The 15,697-nt window shown below is 46.4% G+C and overlaps 1 protein-coding gene across 1 annotated transcript in view; it reads left to right on the forward strand.

The window, feature by feature from the left end:
* HIPK2 (homeodomain interacting protein kinase 2) overlaps window positions 1-15,697 on the forward strand; it is a 128,180-nt gene that overhangs the window by 97,319 nt on the left and 15,164 nt on the right. Inside the window, exons 6-11 of the mRNA XM_053977577.1 lie at window positions 54-238; window positions 3,977-4,139; window positions 6,691-6,910; window positions 8,422-8,543; window positions 12,853-12,995; window positions 13,348-13,524. Coding sequence (XP_053833552.1) covers window positions 54-238; window positions 3,977-4,139; window positions 6,691-6,910; window positions 8,422-8,543; window positions 12,853-12,995; window positions 13,348-13,524 — 1,010 coding nt within the window. The remainder of the gene's footprint in view (window positions 1-53; window positions 239-3,976; window positions 4,140-6,690; window positions 6,911-8,421; window positions 8,544-12,852; window positions 12,996-13,347; window positions 13,525-15,697) is intronic.

Consider the following 15,697-nt stretch of genomic DNA (forward strand, 5'->3'; position numbering starts at 1 on the left):
CCTGACCATCTGCTCTTCCCCTTTGGCGCTCACTCCTGTCCCTTCTCCTTTAGGTAAACATGACAACGGATTTGGAAGGAAGTGATATGTTGGTGGAAAAGGCAGACCGGCGGGAGTTCATAGATCTGTTAAAGAAGATGTTGACGATAGATGCAGATAAGAGGATAACACCCATTGAAACTCTGAGCCACCCTTTTGTCACCATGACACACTTGCTCGACTTCCCTCACAGCACACAGTACGTGGCTTTTGTTCCCCTTGGGTTTTGAATTGAGGGGTGAAAAGGAGAGCTGGTTGTGGTGGAGACCAAGTCTATCTGAGGGCCTTTGTTAAGATGTTTAATCCCTAAGTTTTAATCTTTTCCTGCTTAAAAAAAAAAAAAGACGATTGTCAACTCAAGGTTGCAAGAATTGTGTTGTAGGTACTTGGCATTTAAAACGCTGCAGTGTGTGCGACATTAATTATGTAAATATTCAGTAATTACATATTTTTGCATTAAAATGCAGGAGAAATTATGCAATTAGTGCTGAAAGTATCAGTCTATTTCAAAGTAATATAGTCCTGATTGTTACTGGAGTAATCAACCTTATCTGCAGTGTGGAGCCGACCCTTCCTCCCAGAACTTTCCTATCATGCCAGGAGTCGGTTTGTGGCTATTTGCTTTTTAAGGGAAGAGCTGTTCTGCAGCAGGCTGTTTTACAGGCATAAGCACCAGGACGAGGAGTTAAATTTTCAGCTTGGTTGTTGTCCACCTGTGTCACCTTAAATATCACATTCTGACCTTATCTGACACATGTAGAATGAGGACAGGCTCCACTGCCTGATGGAGATGAGAAGAAGTCACGTCTTCAAGCCTGACTGCCCTTCTCCTAAGGCTCACCACAGAGCACAGCAGCCTGAAATGCAGGATGCCTGTCCCCAGCCCATTGCCCATGTCCAGTTCACATAGGGACAGGCTTCTCAGGTGTAAGTGGAGAAGGCAGACACATAGTGGGAGTTTTGTAAGGCCTTCAGGACACTTAGCTTTGAACATCCTGCTTTACAGCACTTGGCAGTTCCAGGTGCTTTCACAGGCTGTCCCTTCCCCTTGACAGGAGAACAATTATTGGCACAGTGCTGTGCTTCTATGTACAAATGGCATTAATTGGGTGCCATTTGCATGAGTGTTTTAGAGGCTGTCAGGAGCTCAGGTATAAAATTAAAGGGGGCTGCTTGAAGAGCTGCAGAGTGTGTTTTTGTGCTGCAGAGCAACAGGTAACTGTGTCAGCTCCCCTGCCTGTATGGGTGGCTGCAGTATTTTGAGTTTGTTTAAGGTAGCTTTACCCCTTTGAAGGAATTGTAGCTGCCTTTTTGTTACATTTATCACAAGATAAGAGCATCTGCTTGCCAGGAGGTAGTGGGTGCACGATCTGTGTAGACCCAGACTTAGCCTGTACAGCCATCTTTGAGCATTGTTACCTATAAATAGATAGTAAGTGATAAATGAAAACAAGATGGGGCATGATTGTGCTAAACAGAAAAAAAGTAAAACTTCATATAAAAAAATTCATGAATAAAATATGACAGCAAAAATACTGAGTGAGCATCATAGACAAAAGTCTTTTAATTTGCAGCAGTCCTTCTGACTGTGCAACAACTGATTGTGTAAGATAGGAGAGATTCATGACCGTAATGCATTGCTGTCAGGAATCTTTCCACTAACGCAACAGTCCATAACCACATCTTCATTTTTGAAGTGCTTACTTGTGGCTGCTCAGACAAAGCCCCAGAAAGATTGAAAATATCACTGGGGCCAACAGCAGTGAGAATTTTAGCCAAATAAAGAATTCAGCAACATGTCTCTGAATACCAAGTGTGTGCCAGCCGGGTGTGTAACCCTGCAAGCCCCTCCACACTGGAAACAGTGACTGGCAAAGAGAGCAATAAGCTGTAACCAGCATGGCAAGTGGATGGAACTTTTTTCTGTGATTACTTGTGCTTTGGAGAATAGAAACTTCAAAGCCTTGAAAGATGCAGGGAGCTGTAATCTCTCTTGGAAATAAATTGGGCAGCAGAAAAAGTGAGAATATATGGAAGCTGTAGCTTCTGGAAGGAATCTCTGCTGTGGCACGTTTCAGAGAGGCTGCAAGTTCAAGCAGTGCAGGAGGGGCTGTTCTGCTTTCTTACAAGGAGACAGCAAAGTGAGCTTAGCTTCCCATTTCACATATTTAACTTCCTGGCTCTTAAATTGCTAAGTACTCCTGAGACTTTCTGTCTGTTTTGTTTTGTCCCTCCTGGTTTTTGCTCCCACCTTCTTTTAAAGTAAAGCCAAAGAACATCGTATTGCATTTGTAGAGCTTAAATCTTGTTAGACAAAACCATTTGGTAACACACACTATTCACCATGTACTATACTCTTCCCACTGCTTTCTTCTTTGTGCAGGGAGAATTATATTCATACTTGATTGAAAAGAAGTGATCCAGTAGCCTTCTGCATTTATTTGATAAGTGTTTGATTTTGCTGGATGTTCTGTGACCAGCAGGTATAGTTCTGGAAGTGAATGCACATAATGGGCAGCTGTGCACAGTGTCCTGAGCCTGGCTTGTCTGCAGGTGTTTATGGCCCAGATCCAGTTACCAAGATACTACTTGCAGGATAAGAGAGGTGACCATTTGAGTAAGAGACAAGACAGGGATAAAAAGATCTAGGTCCTCTTCATCAACCTTAGGGATCATAGAAGGTTGTTCCTTTTGAAGGGACACTGTTTCTAAAAAGTGATTTGAGGATATACCCCTTACCTCCCACAGTTCAGATCATTACCAAATGGAGAGCATACAGCTGATTTTTACTGCTTGGAATTTCTCTTTCTCTATGTTGGGATAATGGAAATAAAATAAATGCCTTTATACTTTCTGAGGTTATGTTTCAGACTCTGAGGTCACATTTGTAATAATAGTTATTGTGGAAGAATTGTGGAAAACCTGTATTGGTTTTCAGATATCAAAAGTGAGATTGTACTAAAAAATCAGTGTTGCTCAGGTTCACTGTGTTGTTGTCTCTTAACCTCTATATGCTTTGGCATTCTAATTAATGAAATATGGACTGTTTCATCTACCAGATGCCTACTGTGCTCTAGCAATGTACAGAGTATTTAATTTCTTTTACTGGGGCACAAAATAGGATACTTCTCAAAATTTCTATTGCTATATCAATAACATTTAAGGAAAAGTGATTGTAGAGGAAGAAGCTGTAATCATTCCCCCAGAGAGCCAGTTCTCACTGTGAGATAACCTCAGAACCAGATTCCCTCGGGGCATTGAGGAATTTGCTTTGGAATAAGTTTTTGATATGAATTGTCCCACTGACTGCAAGAGGAGATATCATGCTTCAAGATAAGCATCTGCACAAGCGTTTAGCCAGACAGGGGCAATGTTTTAACTGCTTCACTAGACTCAGCTCTTGGTAAACAACTGCTTAAAAGGAACAAGGATGATTTTTTTAGGGGGTCTCAGTGATCAAGAACAGTAAAATTCTTCCTTGCAAAAGACATGTAAAACTATTTGCGCTTACACTGAGGCAAAAAGCATGGCTTTTCTTTTCCTCTCAGGCTCCATCATCACAAAAAAAAACAGTATCTTTCTTTCTTGCTCTCAGTCTCTTTCAGTCTTTTAATATAGCCACTTTGTATTTCTTGCCCTGTCCCCTAAAGAGCAACCAATTTGCTTGCTTTTGTGACTTGTATTGCAGTGCAGAGACCCGTGGGAGCACCCAGGAGTCCCAGGGCAGCTGCTCTCAGCTTGGCCTTCTTCAGTACAGAGTTAATCTGACTCTCACCAGTTAAAAGAGACCTGCATAAAATAGCAAAGAGCTTTAAGAGCCTAGAAAGTGCTAAGCCTGCCATGGAGACCTATTGCAGGGCCACTGTGATGAACTGTTAGCTGTGTGAGTCGCTTGGTTGATTTTCTCTGCCTTCCTTGCCCCTCTTTCCCTGCGCAGTGTCAAGTCCTGCTTCCAGAACATGGAGATTTGCAAGCGGCGGGTGAATATGTACGACACGGTGAACCAGAGCAAGACACCATTCATCACCCACGTAGCCCCAAGTACATCGACCAACCTGACCATGACTTTTAACAACCAGCTCAACACAGTCCACAACCAGGTGAGGGCATCGATCACAAGCAGCCAGTGCTTGAAACATTTATGTCAGGAGGGCCTAGAAGATGAAAAGCAAAGTAGCATTCCCATTTAACATGCCTGCCAAGAGATGGTGCCTTTTTACTCTCCTTCCTCTGCTCTTCTCCTCATTTTCTTTTCTTCAGGCAAGCAGTAATCTTGTGACATTTTGTGTGACGGTGAAATGTTGCACTCGTTGTTTATGTTGTTGTTGGGGTGATAAATCCTGCTTACTTGGGAGGTTGCTATGGGAAAAAGCTCATTAGTCCCTTAATGCAGCAAGCAGTACTTCACTCCCTGGGTCAGGCAGAAGTATTTGTGATCTTACAGCTCTTCTTCAAATTGGCGTTGAAGTAAAATGAATTTAAACCCTGTGTAACAGACACAGCACTGTAACTGATCAACAGGAAAGAAGAGTGTAGCAATAATATTTATTCTTATCTCTCATTGCTTTTATTCCAGGGGCCACAGTTGATGTGGGCACCATGTGCATGTGCTCCCACTGTGAACACATTGCACTCCAGTTTGGTGGGCTCTGGCTTTATAATCATGCTTTGTATTAGTTTTACTTGCCCCAGTGTTGGGGGGTGCTGCGTTAACAAATTTTATGTGACTAACAGGCTAAGTTGTTTGCTGTGGTACTGTATTACAGCAGTGAAAGGAAACTCCCCAGGGAGAGCACTCTAGGAGACTGAAGCTCAAGAAATAGCTGGTGTTTTGAAACCTTTTGGGAACAGGCTGCTCACGATTCACTCTAGAGATTGCAGGTGGCATTGCGGAAATGTTGTTTGGAAAGCAAGGGAGCTAAAGGAGTCTGTGCAGGTGTGCAAGATGCTCCTGTGTCAGTGAGGAAACCAGACTTCTTGACTCAGGTCTTGATACATGTGATCACAGATGGTCTTTTGAAACAATTCAGGCAGGCACAGACAGAGATAGGCCATGACTTGGTGTGAGAGGGTACTAGTTACAAACACCAGTTCCCTTTCTAGGCTGCTTCTGAGATGCTGACTAAAGAAATGCGTGCTACATGCTCCCCTAGGTCCCAGCTGCAGGGCAGAGACACTGTTTGTACCACAGTTACTTGTAGGAAAGGCAGACTTGCTTTCATTTCCTCACTTTTCACTTGACATTAAGTTCAGCTGTTGGTTGGGGAGATCCATGGTCATTTCTGAATTCTCATAAGGGGTGTGTGTTCTGAGCAGAACCGGTATGCCCAATGTTCCTAGAAGAATTGGCAGAAATATTTCCAGGAAGGGTGTTTTAATTTGAACAAGCTCTAAGCCTTTCACAATTATCTTCAACATACCACTTGTCTTGGGTTTCTTTTGTTTCCTGTCTCTGCAAAATATCTGGGGATTGCCTCCTTCCAGTTATGGCTTCTGAGATTACGAGCATGGGAGCTGCTGTGGTTGCTCCTCAGAGTGTTGCACAGGAGAGCAGATGGCACTTCACAGCCCCTGCACTGAGAGGGGATCAGGAGAAGGAAGAAATATTTTGTTGTCACATCCTTCATGGCTGTGGCTGTGGCAGTGCAGTGTAGGTCCAGTGGCAACCAGGGCAGTGCAAAATGCTTGGTCTGCTCTCTCCTGATCAAAGCCTCCTCCTGGGTTCGTACATTCACCATGAGAAATGTTGTCTGACCAGTCTCCAGCAGTGTTGCTGGCATGTTTGGACAGAGGCGAAGGATGGGCTCTGGTCTGGTAGTGTCTGGCTCCCTAACATGCATGCTAAGAACATATATTTGGAGCAGTGGCAGAGCTGTTTAGTTGCTCGCAACAGTTAGACTTAGTCCAAATTTTAAAAAAGAAAAAAAGTCTTCAGATTTCTAGATTTTTGCAGAACTCTGGGCTGATTTTTTTTGGCTTTGAAACATCCCCTACTGGAGTTCCTGCTCTAAGATTTTAAAGACAATTTAAGTGAAGTTTGGACTTTGCAAGTATTAGCATTACCTCCTGTTATGCCTTCTGATTCCTTCTAATTTCAAACATAATTCAAGGGGCATGTGCCATCTTAGATACAAGGTATCTAAGAGGAAAGGCCAGGGTGGATTTTCCTTCTCAGGATGAGAATTCACAGGGCATGGAGGTGCTGAGTCTATTTTACCTAAGAAATGTGAGCAGCTTCTAGAGCTATATACATGATGAGTGAACAATGTGATTTGTGGATAGCAACACTTTCTGAGCCCATCTTCATCATTCTGCAAATCAGAGCCAGTTGGGTGAGAAATGGGGCTGCAGTCCTGCTGCAGGGAATGTGCTGTGTCTCTGAGCAGTACAAGCAGTGCCGTGTGGCCAGGGGTCCCATGGCATGGCACGGCCATGGCACACTCAGGCAGATTGTGATCCTTCTCCCCAGCACTGCCCTTGTCTCTTTACTCCTCAGTGTCCTGTTCTACCCCTTTTTTGCTGTTTTGTCTTGGTTTTTATTTTATCTTACACTATTTTACTTTATTATTTTTTGGATTTTGCTTCTTCAGCGTACCCATCTCCCTCATTTTTTTGTTTGTTTTTTTGTTTTAATTCCCGTCATTCCTTTAGACCACCAACCTGGCTCCCACCTCCTCCAGTGCCACTATTTCCTTAGCCAACCCCGAGGTCTCCATACTAAATTACCAATCTGCACTCTACCAGCCCTCAGCGGCGTCCATGGCTGCGGTGGCCCAGCGGAGCATGCCCCTGCAGACAGGAACAGCGCAGATCTGTGCCCGGCCAGACCCCTTACAGCAAGCCCTCATTGTCTGCCCACCAGGCTTCCAAGGTAAGTGACAGCCTCACCAGGTATTGGCCTGCTGCTTCGTCCAGCTCTTGTTGGAAATGAGTTCCATCAGTGCAGGTCATGTGGCAGAAAAAAGGGCTGGCCTAGTAAATCAGAGCAGCGAGGTTGTTGTAGATGGAAGTGTTTGCCTTGGCAGAGGATCTTGTGGGCACCTCTAAGATCCTGAGCTGGAGGCAGCTGTTACTGAGAAGGGGCTGGGGGAGAATATGTGGTACTTGTCATTCTTTGCCCTGAACAAAGTTTAAGGCTCTTCTGCCATATTTTGGTAAACTTGAAAGCTTTCCCACATGATACCAATAAATGAGTACATATGTATGTAATGGGTCATACTGTCACTTCTCAGTGACTCGATTGCTAAAAGGGGAACCCAGGAGGGTAATGCAGCAGGGAGCATGGTACTGGTGGATATGAGGGTTCTTCCCCATAAACAGATGCCATGACAATTTATGAGGATAATTCCCTCAGCTCCACCCTGCTGCAAACAGCTCTGCCTGTGTATACTAGTCGTAGGAACTATTGTCAGACAACTTGGGAGATGCTCAATGTTAACCACTTGTCCTTCTGTTAACTTTACATGCTGTAGCAATTCGGGAAAACTTGCCAAGTGTCTGTAGGAAGTGGTCTAAATAGACCTCAGTTCAGCTGGTACAACTTCTGCTCTTCATTTCTACAAGCCTGTCTGTGCATTAGTCTCCAGGCACTTGTTAAATGTTCTGCAAGATTATCAAAGCCCTTTTGAGCTAGAGAAGTTTAGCTAGACCTCTTCAGCGTAGTTAAAATGCATCTCAAGGGTTTGACTTCAGAAGTGGAGTATGTAAGCGACCATCCTCAGCTTGCTGCTTTGAGAAGGCTCCAAAGTAGAGGAGGCAGCCCAGGCTGTGCCATGCACTGAGGTGCTGGAGAGGGAAGCTTCCTCCAGCTCAGTTAGGCTAATGTGGGGCTCAGCCAGCAGTTTGGATTGGAGTTTGGAGTGTGCTAGGGCCTTTCAAATATGAGTCCCAAGAAACTGTGCTAGAGAAAATCATCTGTCCCCTTCAAGGCTGAGGGAGTATGGAGTTCTGGATTCCCATCCCACTTTGGTGTAAAGAGATCATTCTCATATAGCAATGGGTTTTGGCCGATAAAGACCATTTCTTGTTCTTAAACCAGAGAATATGGGGAAGAGAAGCCATTCACTCCCCTCTTTTCTGCCTGTGCACATTGTAATATCGCAATATTTCCCATGTGCTTGAGGTACCCTAAAATACAAACTCAGATAATCCCTTAGTGCCTTTGGAAATGTCTTTTCTGCACCCTTATACAGTAATCATGTTTGTGAACATTTGATGGACATCTTTGGGCCAGGGTAGCACAGGTGGCACTCTGACAGAGGGACTGAACATTGCAATTTAAGTGGGCATCAGCGAGTGTCTTTAGGCTCCTCTGAGAGCCAGCCCCTGTTCCTGGCAATGCTGCTGGTGGCTTATGCTGTACCTTCTGTGCTGGTGGAACAGGGTTGCAAGCCTCCCCTTCGAAGCACGCTGGGTACTCGGTTCGGATGGAGAATGCCGTTCCCATTGTCACTCAGGCTCCTGGGGCCCAGCCTCTTCAGATCCAGCCAGGACTCCTCGCACAGGTAAGGAATTCTAAAGGCACCAAGCTCAGCAGGTGTCTACTGTGTTGTTTAGCTCTTGGAGTCTGAGGAGAGAAGCTTTCTCTGAGGGCCTTCTGTGGTGCAGTTTGGAGACTTGGGCAACTGTGTATGAGTCTGCAGCTTTCTCTGAAATGTCAAAATCTCCCCCAGCTCATTGTTCAGCTCAAAGAATGTCAGAGTTGCAAAAGCCACTGGAAAAACCCTTTTTCTTTCTGCTTTTCTACTGAAATCTGTGGGAAAGCCTCAGGGAAAGCAGTGTCAGGCCTCTGCTGAGAAGGAACCTATAATAACCTCCTGCATCCTCCTGAACTCGAAATCTTGGGGGTAGTTTACAGCCAGGAATTGCACTGATGAATTGCATGCTGCTGATAAATACCTTTCATGCTTTAGGCTTTCTAAACTGTTCTGTTTTATGAGGACCTCTGCTCGTGAGGTATGAGAGAGATGTAGGAGGCAGAGGCAAGGACCCCACACTCAAGGAGCTCTCCTTGTCAGCAGTTCTTATTGGCACAATTGTCTGAAATGTTCTCATAGGAAAAGCATGGTTCCTCTTAAAAAAAAAAGCCAAACAGGAATGGGTATTACTGATTACATGCACATCCTCGAGGGGTACCCCAGCTCCTCAAACCAGAGGAGCAGTTCATTCCTCCTTGTGCAGGCTTCAGTGAATCTACCTCAGCTGTTTTTGAGCTGGCACCATGGTACCTCTGCTGATACCAGAGAGGGGAAAAAAAAAAAAAAAACCACCTAAAATAACCACCTAGTATACTTAAAACTAAGTTGTGCAAGCTGGAAAAGATGACCAGCTAGTTACAAAGGCAAGTCTCTGTCTCAGGCTTGTTTGATCTACCATGCCAGCACTTTCATATGCAGTCAGGAACCAGCAGACTTCAGGGTTTACACCTGTGTGTTGCACTGCTGGGGTAAGACTGCTGGTGCTCTTGCCTTCCTTTGCCACCTGCCAGTCACACTTATCTGGTGAAGACACATCAAAATGCAACTTGCAGTCTGTGTGATTTCCTTCAGCTAGGATGCCCTGCCCCTTCCCAATAGAAGAGCCTTTGTCAGAGAGCTGTCTGAAGCATCAAACCGATCTCTGCTGCAGCTTGCTGTAACAACTGACATGGGCCACCTCCCTTATTTGGTGGGAAATAAGAGCCTAAGAGGCAGGGAAACAAAAGCTATGGCAAAGCAAGGAGCAGTCTGTGCGGGCTCAGTGGCTAGCACCTCTAGTTTGTGCAAGAAGTCAGCCAAGACAGTGAGTGAAGGAGGTCACTTTACATGCTAGCTTTGCATGCCCCTACCATTCTGCCAGGCCTCCTGTGGCGTGCTGTCCTTTGGGGCTTGAAGGAGTGAGGGCTGGATCTGAAACATCTCAAAGACAGAAGGATCCTGAAAGATCTCAGTACCTCCTCCTCCTTTCTTCTCATGGTGGCCTTGTTGGGCTCTATGCAAGTGAGGAATGTTTGGTAGTAAAGCTTCTCCTGAGCACAGGTTACCAATTTCAGCGCTGCCCTGCCACATGAACACCTGTTTCATGGGCATCCTCTTTCATACTTTCTACTGACATTTCATTCACAGTCCTTCCAAAGGGGGAATTCAGGCTGTTTCTGAGAAACACTCCTCACTTGCACAGATTTTTAATTTTTGATGTAATAAAAGAGAGGAGATGTGCCTGTTGCTGTGCCTATTCGTCTCGCGCAATGAAAATGCGAGCTGTCTCTGATGGCAGGGCACTCTGATTGATGCCGGTGGCATCTGGTGTCCGTGGGCCTTGCTTGATTCGGGCTGAGCAGCTGGTCTGATAAACAAATCTGTACCCAATTCCAGTTTCCTGAATGGAAAAACACAGCTTCTTTGTGATGCATTGTAGTCACATCTGATCTCGGCGTCTGCGTGTCTCTCTCCCAGCAGAGAGCTGCTCCTCTCATGCACAGCTGCTTATCTAATGCTCTTCAGCCTGGGCCGTGTGACTGCTGCAACTGTGAGAGGGATTGGCCCCAGCAGAGAGTGCAGCCCTCCAGAGCCCACTTCTGTCTGTCCCCTGCTTTATTTGTCCCACTGATGAGGCATGATGCTGCTCCTTGTGCTCCCAGAACTGTGTAGCGCTGTCAGGCTTTCTCCCCTGCCCAGCACACAGTGCAGGTTTCTGTGTTTGCACTCCTCAGGACGCCTGCGGCTGATAAAGCCTTACTGCATCCCAGTGCAGCTGGCATCCAGTTCTCCCTGTGCATTTTGTACCAGACCAGCTGTCCCAGATGAGGGACAGAGGGATCCAGGGCAGGAGGCACTGACAGAGCTTGAGCATCATGTCTGGCAGCTGTGTGTCTGCAGCCTGTGCCATGGAGCTAGGCAGTGCAAGGCAGAGCAAGGAATCTGCAAGATGCAGGGTCACTGGCTAAAGTAACTTGTTTGTAACTTCTCTAGGTCTCTTTTCATCCTCTCAAGCAAGTGTGGTCCACATATTGTATGCACAGAGACCAGTGATAGGAGACTGATCCTGTCTTTACTCACAGCTCACTGCAGCTTCAGATCTCGAAAGAGGCAAAGCTGCACAGTTTTCCAGCAGGCTTCCATGGTGTGACCCGGAACTGTCCCCTGCCCTTGAATAACACCCTGGATTCTTGATTTTCTCTCCTTTTAACTCTTTCCAACAACACTTCTTACAGACGTCCTGCCACTAGCTTTCAAAATGTTACTCCATTAGTTGTTCCTGCTCTATATCCGGAGTATGAGCATGGTCACTCCAGGGGACCCACCAGCTCCTGAGGACAAGGGCCAGAGCATTGCTTCACTACCCCACCAAAATTTCATAGTAATGCACTGACTGGAAACACACTGCAGTTGCCAGGACAAGCCTTCTGTGTGTAAGCACAGCACACAGTGCTGGTGGATCAGCCTAGACAAGTCTTATCTGCAGATTAAATGATTCAGTGGTCCTTACCTAATAAGTGAGGAATTTGTGCCTAGGCCCTGACACTGCATCTAAATTTATGCACTGCAGTGAGACAAGGAGCTTAGATTTGTTCCATTCCATTCCTGAAAAGGGAGGAAGCAGTTTTGTCTGCAAGTAAATCCAGGTAGTCCCCTGGGATTGACTTCAACAGTAGTTCAGTCTCCTCTTTTAAAGCAAAGCTGAGGTAAAAAAAGAAAAGAGAATAATAAAAATGCTTTTTTCCTCCCTGATCTTTTTGTGCCTTTGCCTCATCCTTTTACCTGCTCCAAGCATCACCAGTCCATGGTTGTGGCTCCTTAGATGAAGGGCTCTCAGGAGCCTTGTGACTCTCCATCCTTTGCAGATGTTGCTGAGAGGCCTCACTATAGCAGCCTTTTCATGTAACTCAGCAACACGAAAAGTTACAAGATGATCAAACTTAGGAGTAGAATTGGGAAAAAATGGTTTTTTGCAGGGTGGATTGTTTTGGGGTTTGTGTACTGGGGGATAGGAAGGAATCATGGGGACAGTTAACATGATCCTTATGAGGGTGGGGAAGGGGATAAATGCATGCCTGGAAGAAGCCTCCTCTCAAATTTAGCTTCCTTAGAGCAATGAGATAACACAACACAGGTCCAGTACAGTAGTGCAGGTTGGGACTAAGGTGGGCTGTAGCTGGTACCCCTGAGTTCCTCAGCCCAGCAGCAAAAAGGTGCCAGAGCCACATTCGGGCAGCACATAGTTTCCCAAGTGCAAAAATCAATCATCTGACTTGCGTGGAGTCACTGGAGCAGGACAACCTGAGTCATGCCTGTGGCAGCTCAGCTGGAGGGGTGATTGCATAGCAGAATGATGGCTCAACTCAAAGGGCAGAGATTTTCTGCCCTCTAAGAGAGGGAAAAAAGTTGAAGAACACATGGAAAGGACAGATATGCAATGTGTAGCTGTGCATTACTTGAGAAAGTAAGCTGGCTGTAGAAAGGGGAAATTAACAATGGAGCCATAGTGCCCAGCTGATCCGGAGAGTCAAAATTAGAACGTGCTAAAAAATTTGGTGTTCAGGTTGAAATGCCAACAAGTTTTCATCCCTTCCATTCCCTGTTTAACCTAAAACACAGCTGCTGCTTTGAATGGCAAGGATTTTTTTCACCCCCTGCTTTGCATTCTCTATATTTATAACTATTCCTGCCTATACTATGGTTTCCTAACAGTGTTTGTCTTCTGTGACTGAAAGGTGATAAGAGCTGTGTAGTGTGACCATGATCACTATTAGGGCCCCCAGCTGAGCATGGACCATTGCTTGTGTTCAGTGCTCAATGCCTTTTGCTAAAGAATTGCTTTCCCTCTGTCTGACAGCAAGCATGGCCCAGTGGCACTCAGCAGATCCTGCTCCCTCCCGCCTGGCAGCAGCTGACCGGGGTGGCCACCCACACTTCTGTCCAGCACGCGACCGTCATCCCGGAGTCCATGGCAGGAACCCAACCGCTGGCAGACTGGAGGTAAACTAGGGGTGCTTGGAGGTGCCCTGAAGTACCTGCTGCTGGAGGAGGCATGAGGGCTGGGCTCTTGCAAGGCTACAGGGCTGAGGGAAGAAGGGCGGCAGCTGTGACCTTACTGTCTGACAGCTGTGGGAGACTTCTCTGCTCCCTGCCCTTAGAGCGGAATGCTGTGCCCACACCACTCCTTCAGCCTGTTCCCTGGGGAAAACGCTCGGTCCTGGGAAGGCTGGGAACCCAACAGGCCCTGGAGGAGAGGGCACCTCGGTGGAGGGTGGTGGGAGGCTGTGTGGAGGAGCCTGCTGAGCAGCCGCCAGTTGCATTCTCAACATGTGCCTGTGTCTCCGCTGTGCAGGAACACACACGCCCACGGCAGCCACTACAACCCCATCATGCAGCAGCCCACGCTGCTGGCCAGCCACGTGGCCCTGCCTGCCGCCCAGCCCGTCAACGTGGGCGTCGCTCACGTCATGCGCCAGCCACCTGCCACTGCGTCCGCCAGGAAGAGCAAGCAGCACCAGTCAGCTCCACGGTGAGTGCCAGGGCTCCCAGCCCGACTGCTTCCAACTGCTGCCCTGCCACGCCGCCGTGCTGGCAAGAGAGGTGCTCATTGACTTCTGTGGGGTAAAATAGGTTTTGTTCCACAGCCCGTGAGGGATTAGATCACACATTCTGTGATGGGGCTCTTCACTGCCTCACCTCTTCGGTGCCCAGGAGGTAGTCAGAGGTGTTTTATACCCAGCGAGCATCATTTTGTGTGGGAGTTACTGGCTGGAGAAGATGCAAAATGGGAAGCTCAGGCCTGTTCATATGGCTTGTTACACTGCTGCAATTACCTGGAGCCTTGTAGTCACAATGATTTAAAAACATAACCGTATTCTCAGATCAGTGTGGCGCAGTACCCAGTTGCCACACCTTTTCTTCCCATATCCTCTGGAAGAAGCACTCCTGAGGTGCAGCATCTGCATCTTGAAGGGGGCTGCATCTTCAGGAGTGTGTGCCTGATGTGTGCACAAAAGATCTGCCCTTTCTAAAGCAGTGGGGTAATGACAGTCTTCTGAGCTTTATTGCCACAGGGAGTGGAGGACTGGTGGCGTTAGGCCACCTGAGCTCTCTTGCTCCTAACATAGGTCGTTAGCCCCTGTCTTCAACAGTCCACACCAGCAACAGATACCCATTATTATACCCTGGCCTTATTATAATTATGGCAGCATAAAACGGAACATTTTATAAGGATATCTCATACAGAGCAGTCCTTAGCATCTGTCATCTCTCAGTAGGACCATTTGGCTCTGGAAGGAGGAGTCTGGGGTTTCTTGCACGGCTCAGATGGTAGGATGGTTACAGTGCCTGTCACAGCACTGTAATCCTGTTTTGAGAACAAGGCTGTTCGAGGTGTATGTGCAGCTGCTCTGGAGTAGGTCCTCTGGACTGTGCAACTAGCATACTTCTTCTTTAAAAGAAAAAACACAAAACAGTGCAGGGGAGAGAACCAAAATGGGTGACCACTTGTGCAGTGGCAAAATCTTGAGCTTGTGGTTTTCCTGGGTGACTGGACTGGTGCCAGAGTGGCTCTGAGTTCACAACCAGTTCAACTCAAGTTAAGAGGCCACTATTTAAATCCTTCCCATTTATCTGCTCTCTAATGTTGGATTTACTTTGGGTGGGCTCCAGCTGTCTTAGTCTATTCATGACATAGAGAGGCAGCTCTGTCCCCAGCTAGCCAGCAAAAGAGAGAGTCTGTTGCAGCCAGCGTGCCTGTGCAGGACCTCCCCTCTCCTGTCACTTTAAGGTGGGGTGGCTGTGTCCAGGAGGAATGGGGCACTCTCAGAGCAAAGGGTTTCTACAGCTTCATTGACTGTGACTCTTTTTGTGCCAAATGAGGAACCCTGCTCCTTTGGAGAGGAGGGTACTCCACTCTGCTCATTGGTATTCAAAAAGCACTTTGAATGCTATGGTGCAGCCATTTGTTATGCAAAAGAGCCTATGTAAGTTGGTGTAGTGTGATATACTGCCAGGGTGACTTCCTTTTGATGGATGCCACCTATTCCTTTTGTTAGCTTTCAGCCAGGCTGAACATGCAGCCCAGTCCCCGCAGCAGAACAAAACCAGAACTTTGGGGTTTTCTTCCTTTTTGAATCTCCAGATGTTCTGCAATAGCAAAAAAGAAACACGACCAAGAAAGGAAGTGTGGGAAATGAGTGAAATGGGCTTTAGTCAGTGTGCTTTGGTAAATAACCCCATCTGTAGACCCACGCTGCACTGTTTGGCTGATAGTTTTGTGTTTGGATCCCTGAACCAAGTGGCACTTGTCTGGCTGGTCAGGCAGGGAAGCTGAAGTAGGAAGACTGGGAATGATTATCTACTGTGTAATAAATATATTGTTTATTTCTTTCTGATTTATATATGTTGTATGCTGCTTCACACAGCAATGAAACTGAGTATATGTCCTCCCATCTGTCTGCTCTCATCCATGGGACACCACTGTCCTAGAGGATAAAGTATTGGGCAGAAAATGTTAATTGAAAAAGATTCTTAAACAGCAATTCATTTCTGTTTAAAAAAGCAGTTTTCCTGATAAGTCATTGTGGTTTTCCACAACAAATTCTAATTTTACCTCCAATTTTTTCTGGCCAAAAAGTATCTGGTCATGATGCATCCATGCAGGATGCAGGAGGAAGGGATTATTATTTGGGTGGTTCTTC

This window comes from Vidua macroura, chromosome 5, assembly GCF_024509145.1.
Source record: "Vidua macroura isolate BioBank_ID:100142 chromosome 5, ASM2450914v1, whole genome shotgun sequence".
Taxonomy (NCBI): domain Eukaryota; kingdom Metazoa; phylum Chordata; class Aves; order Passeriformes; family Viduidae; genus Vidua; species Vidua macroura.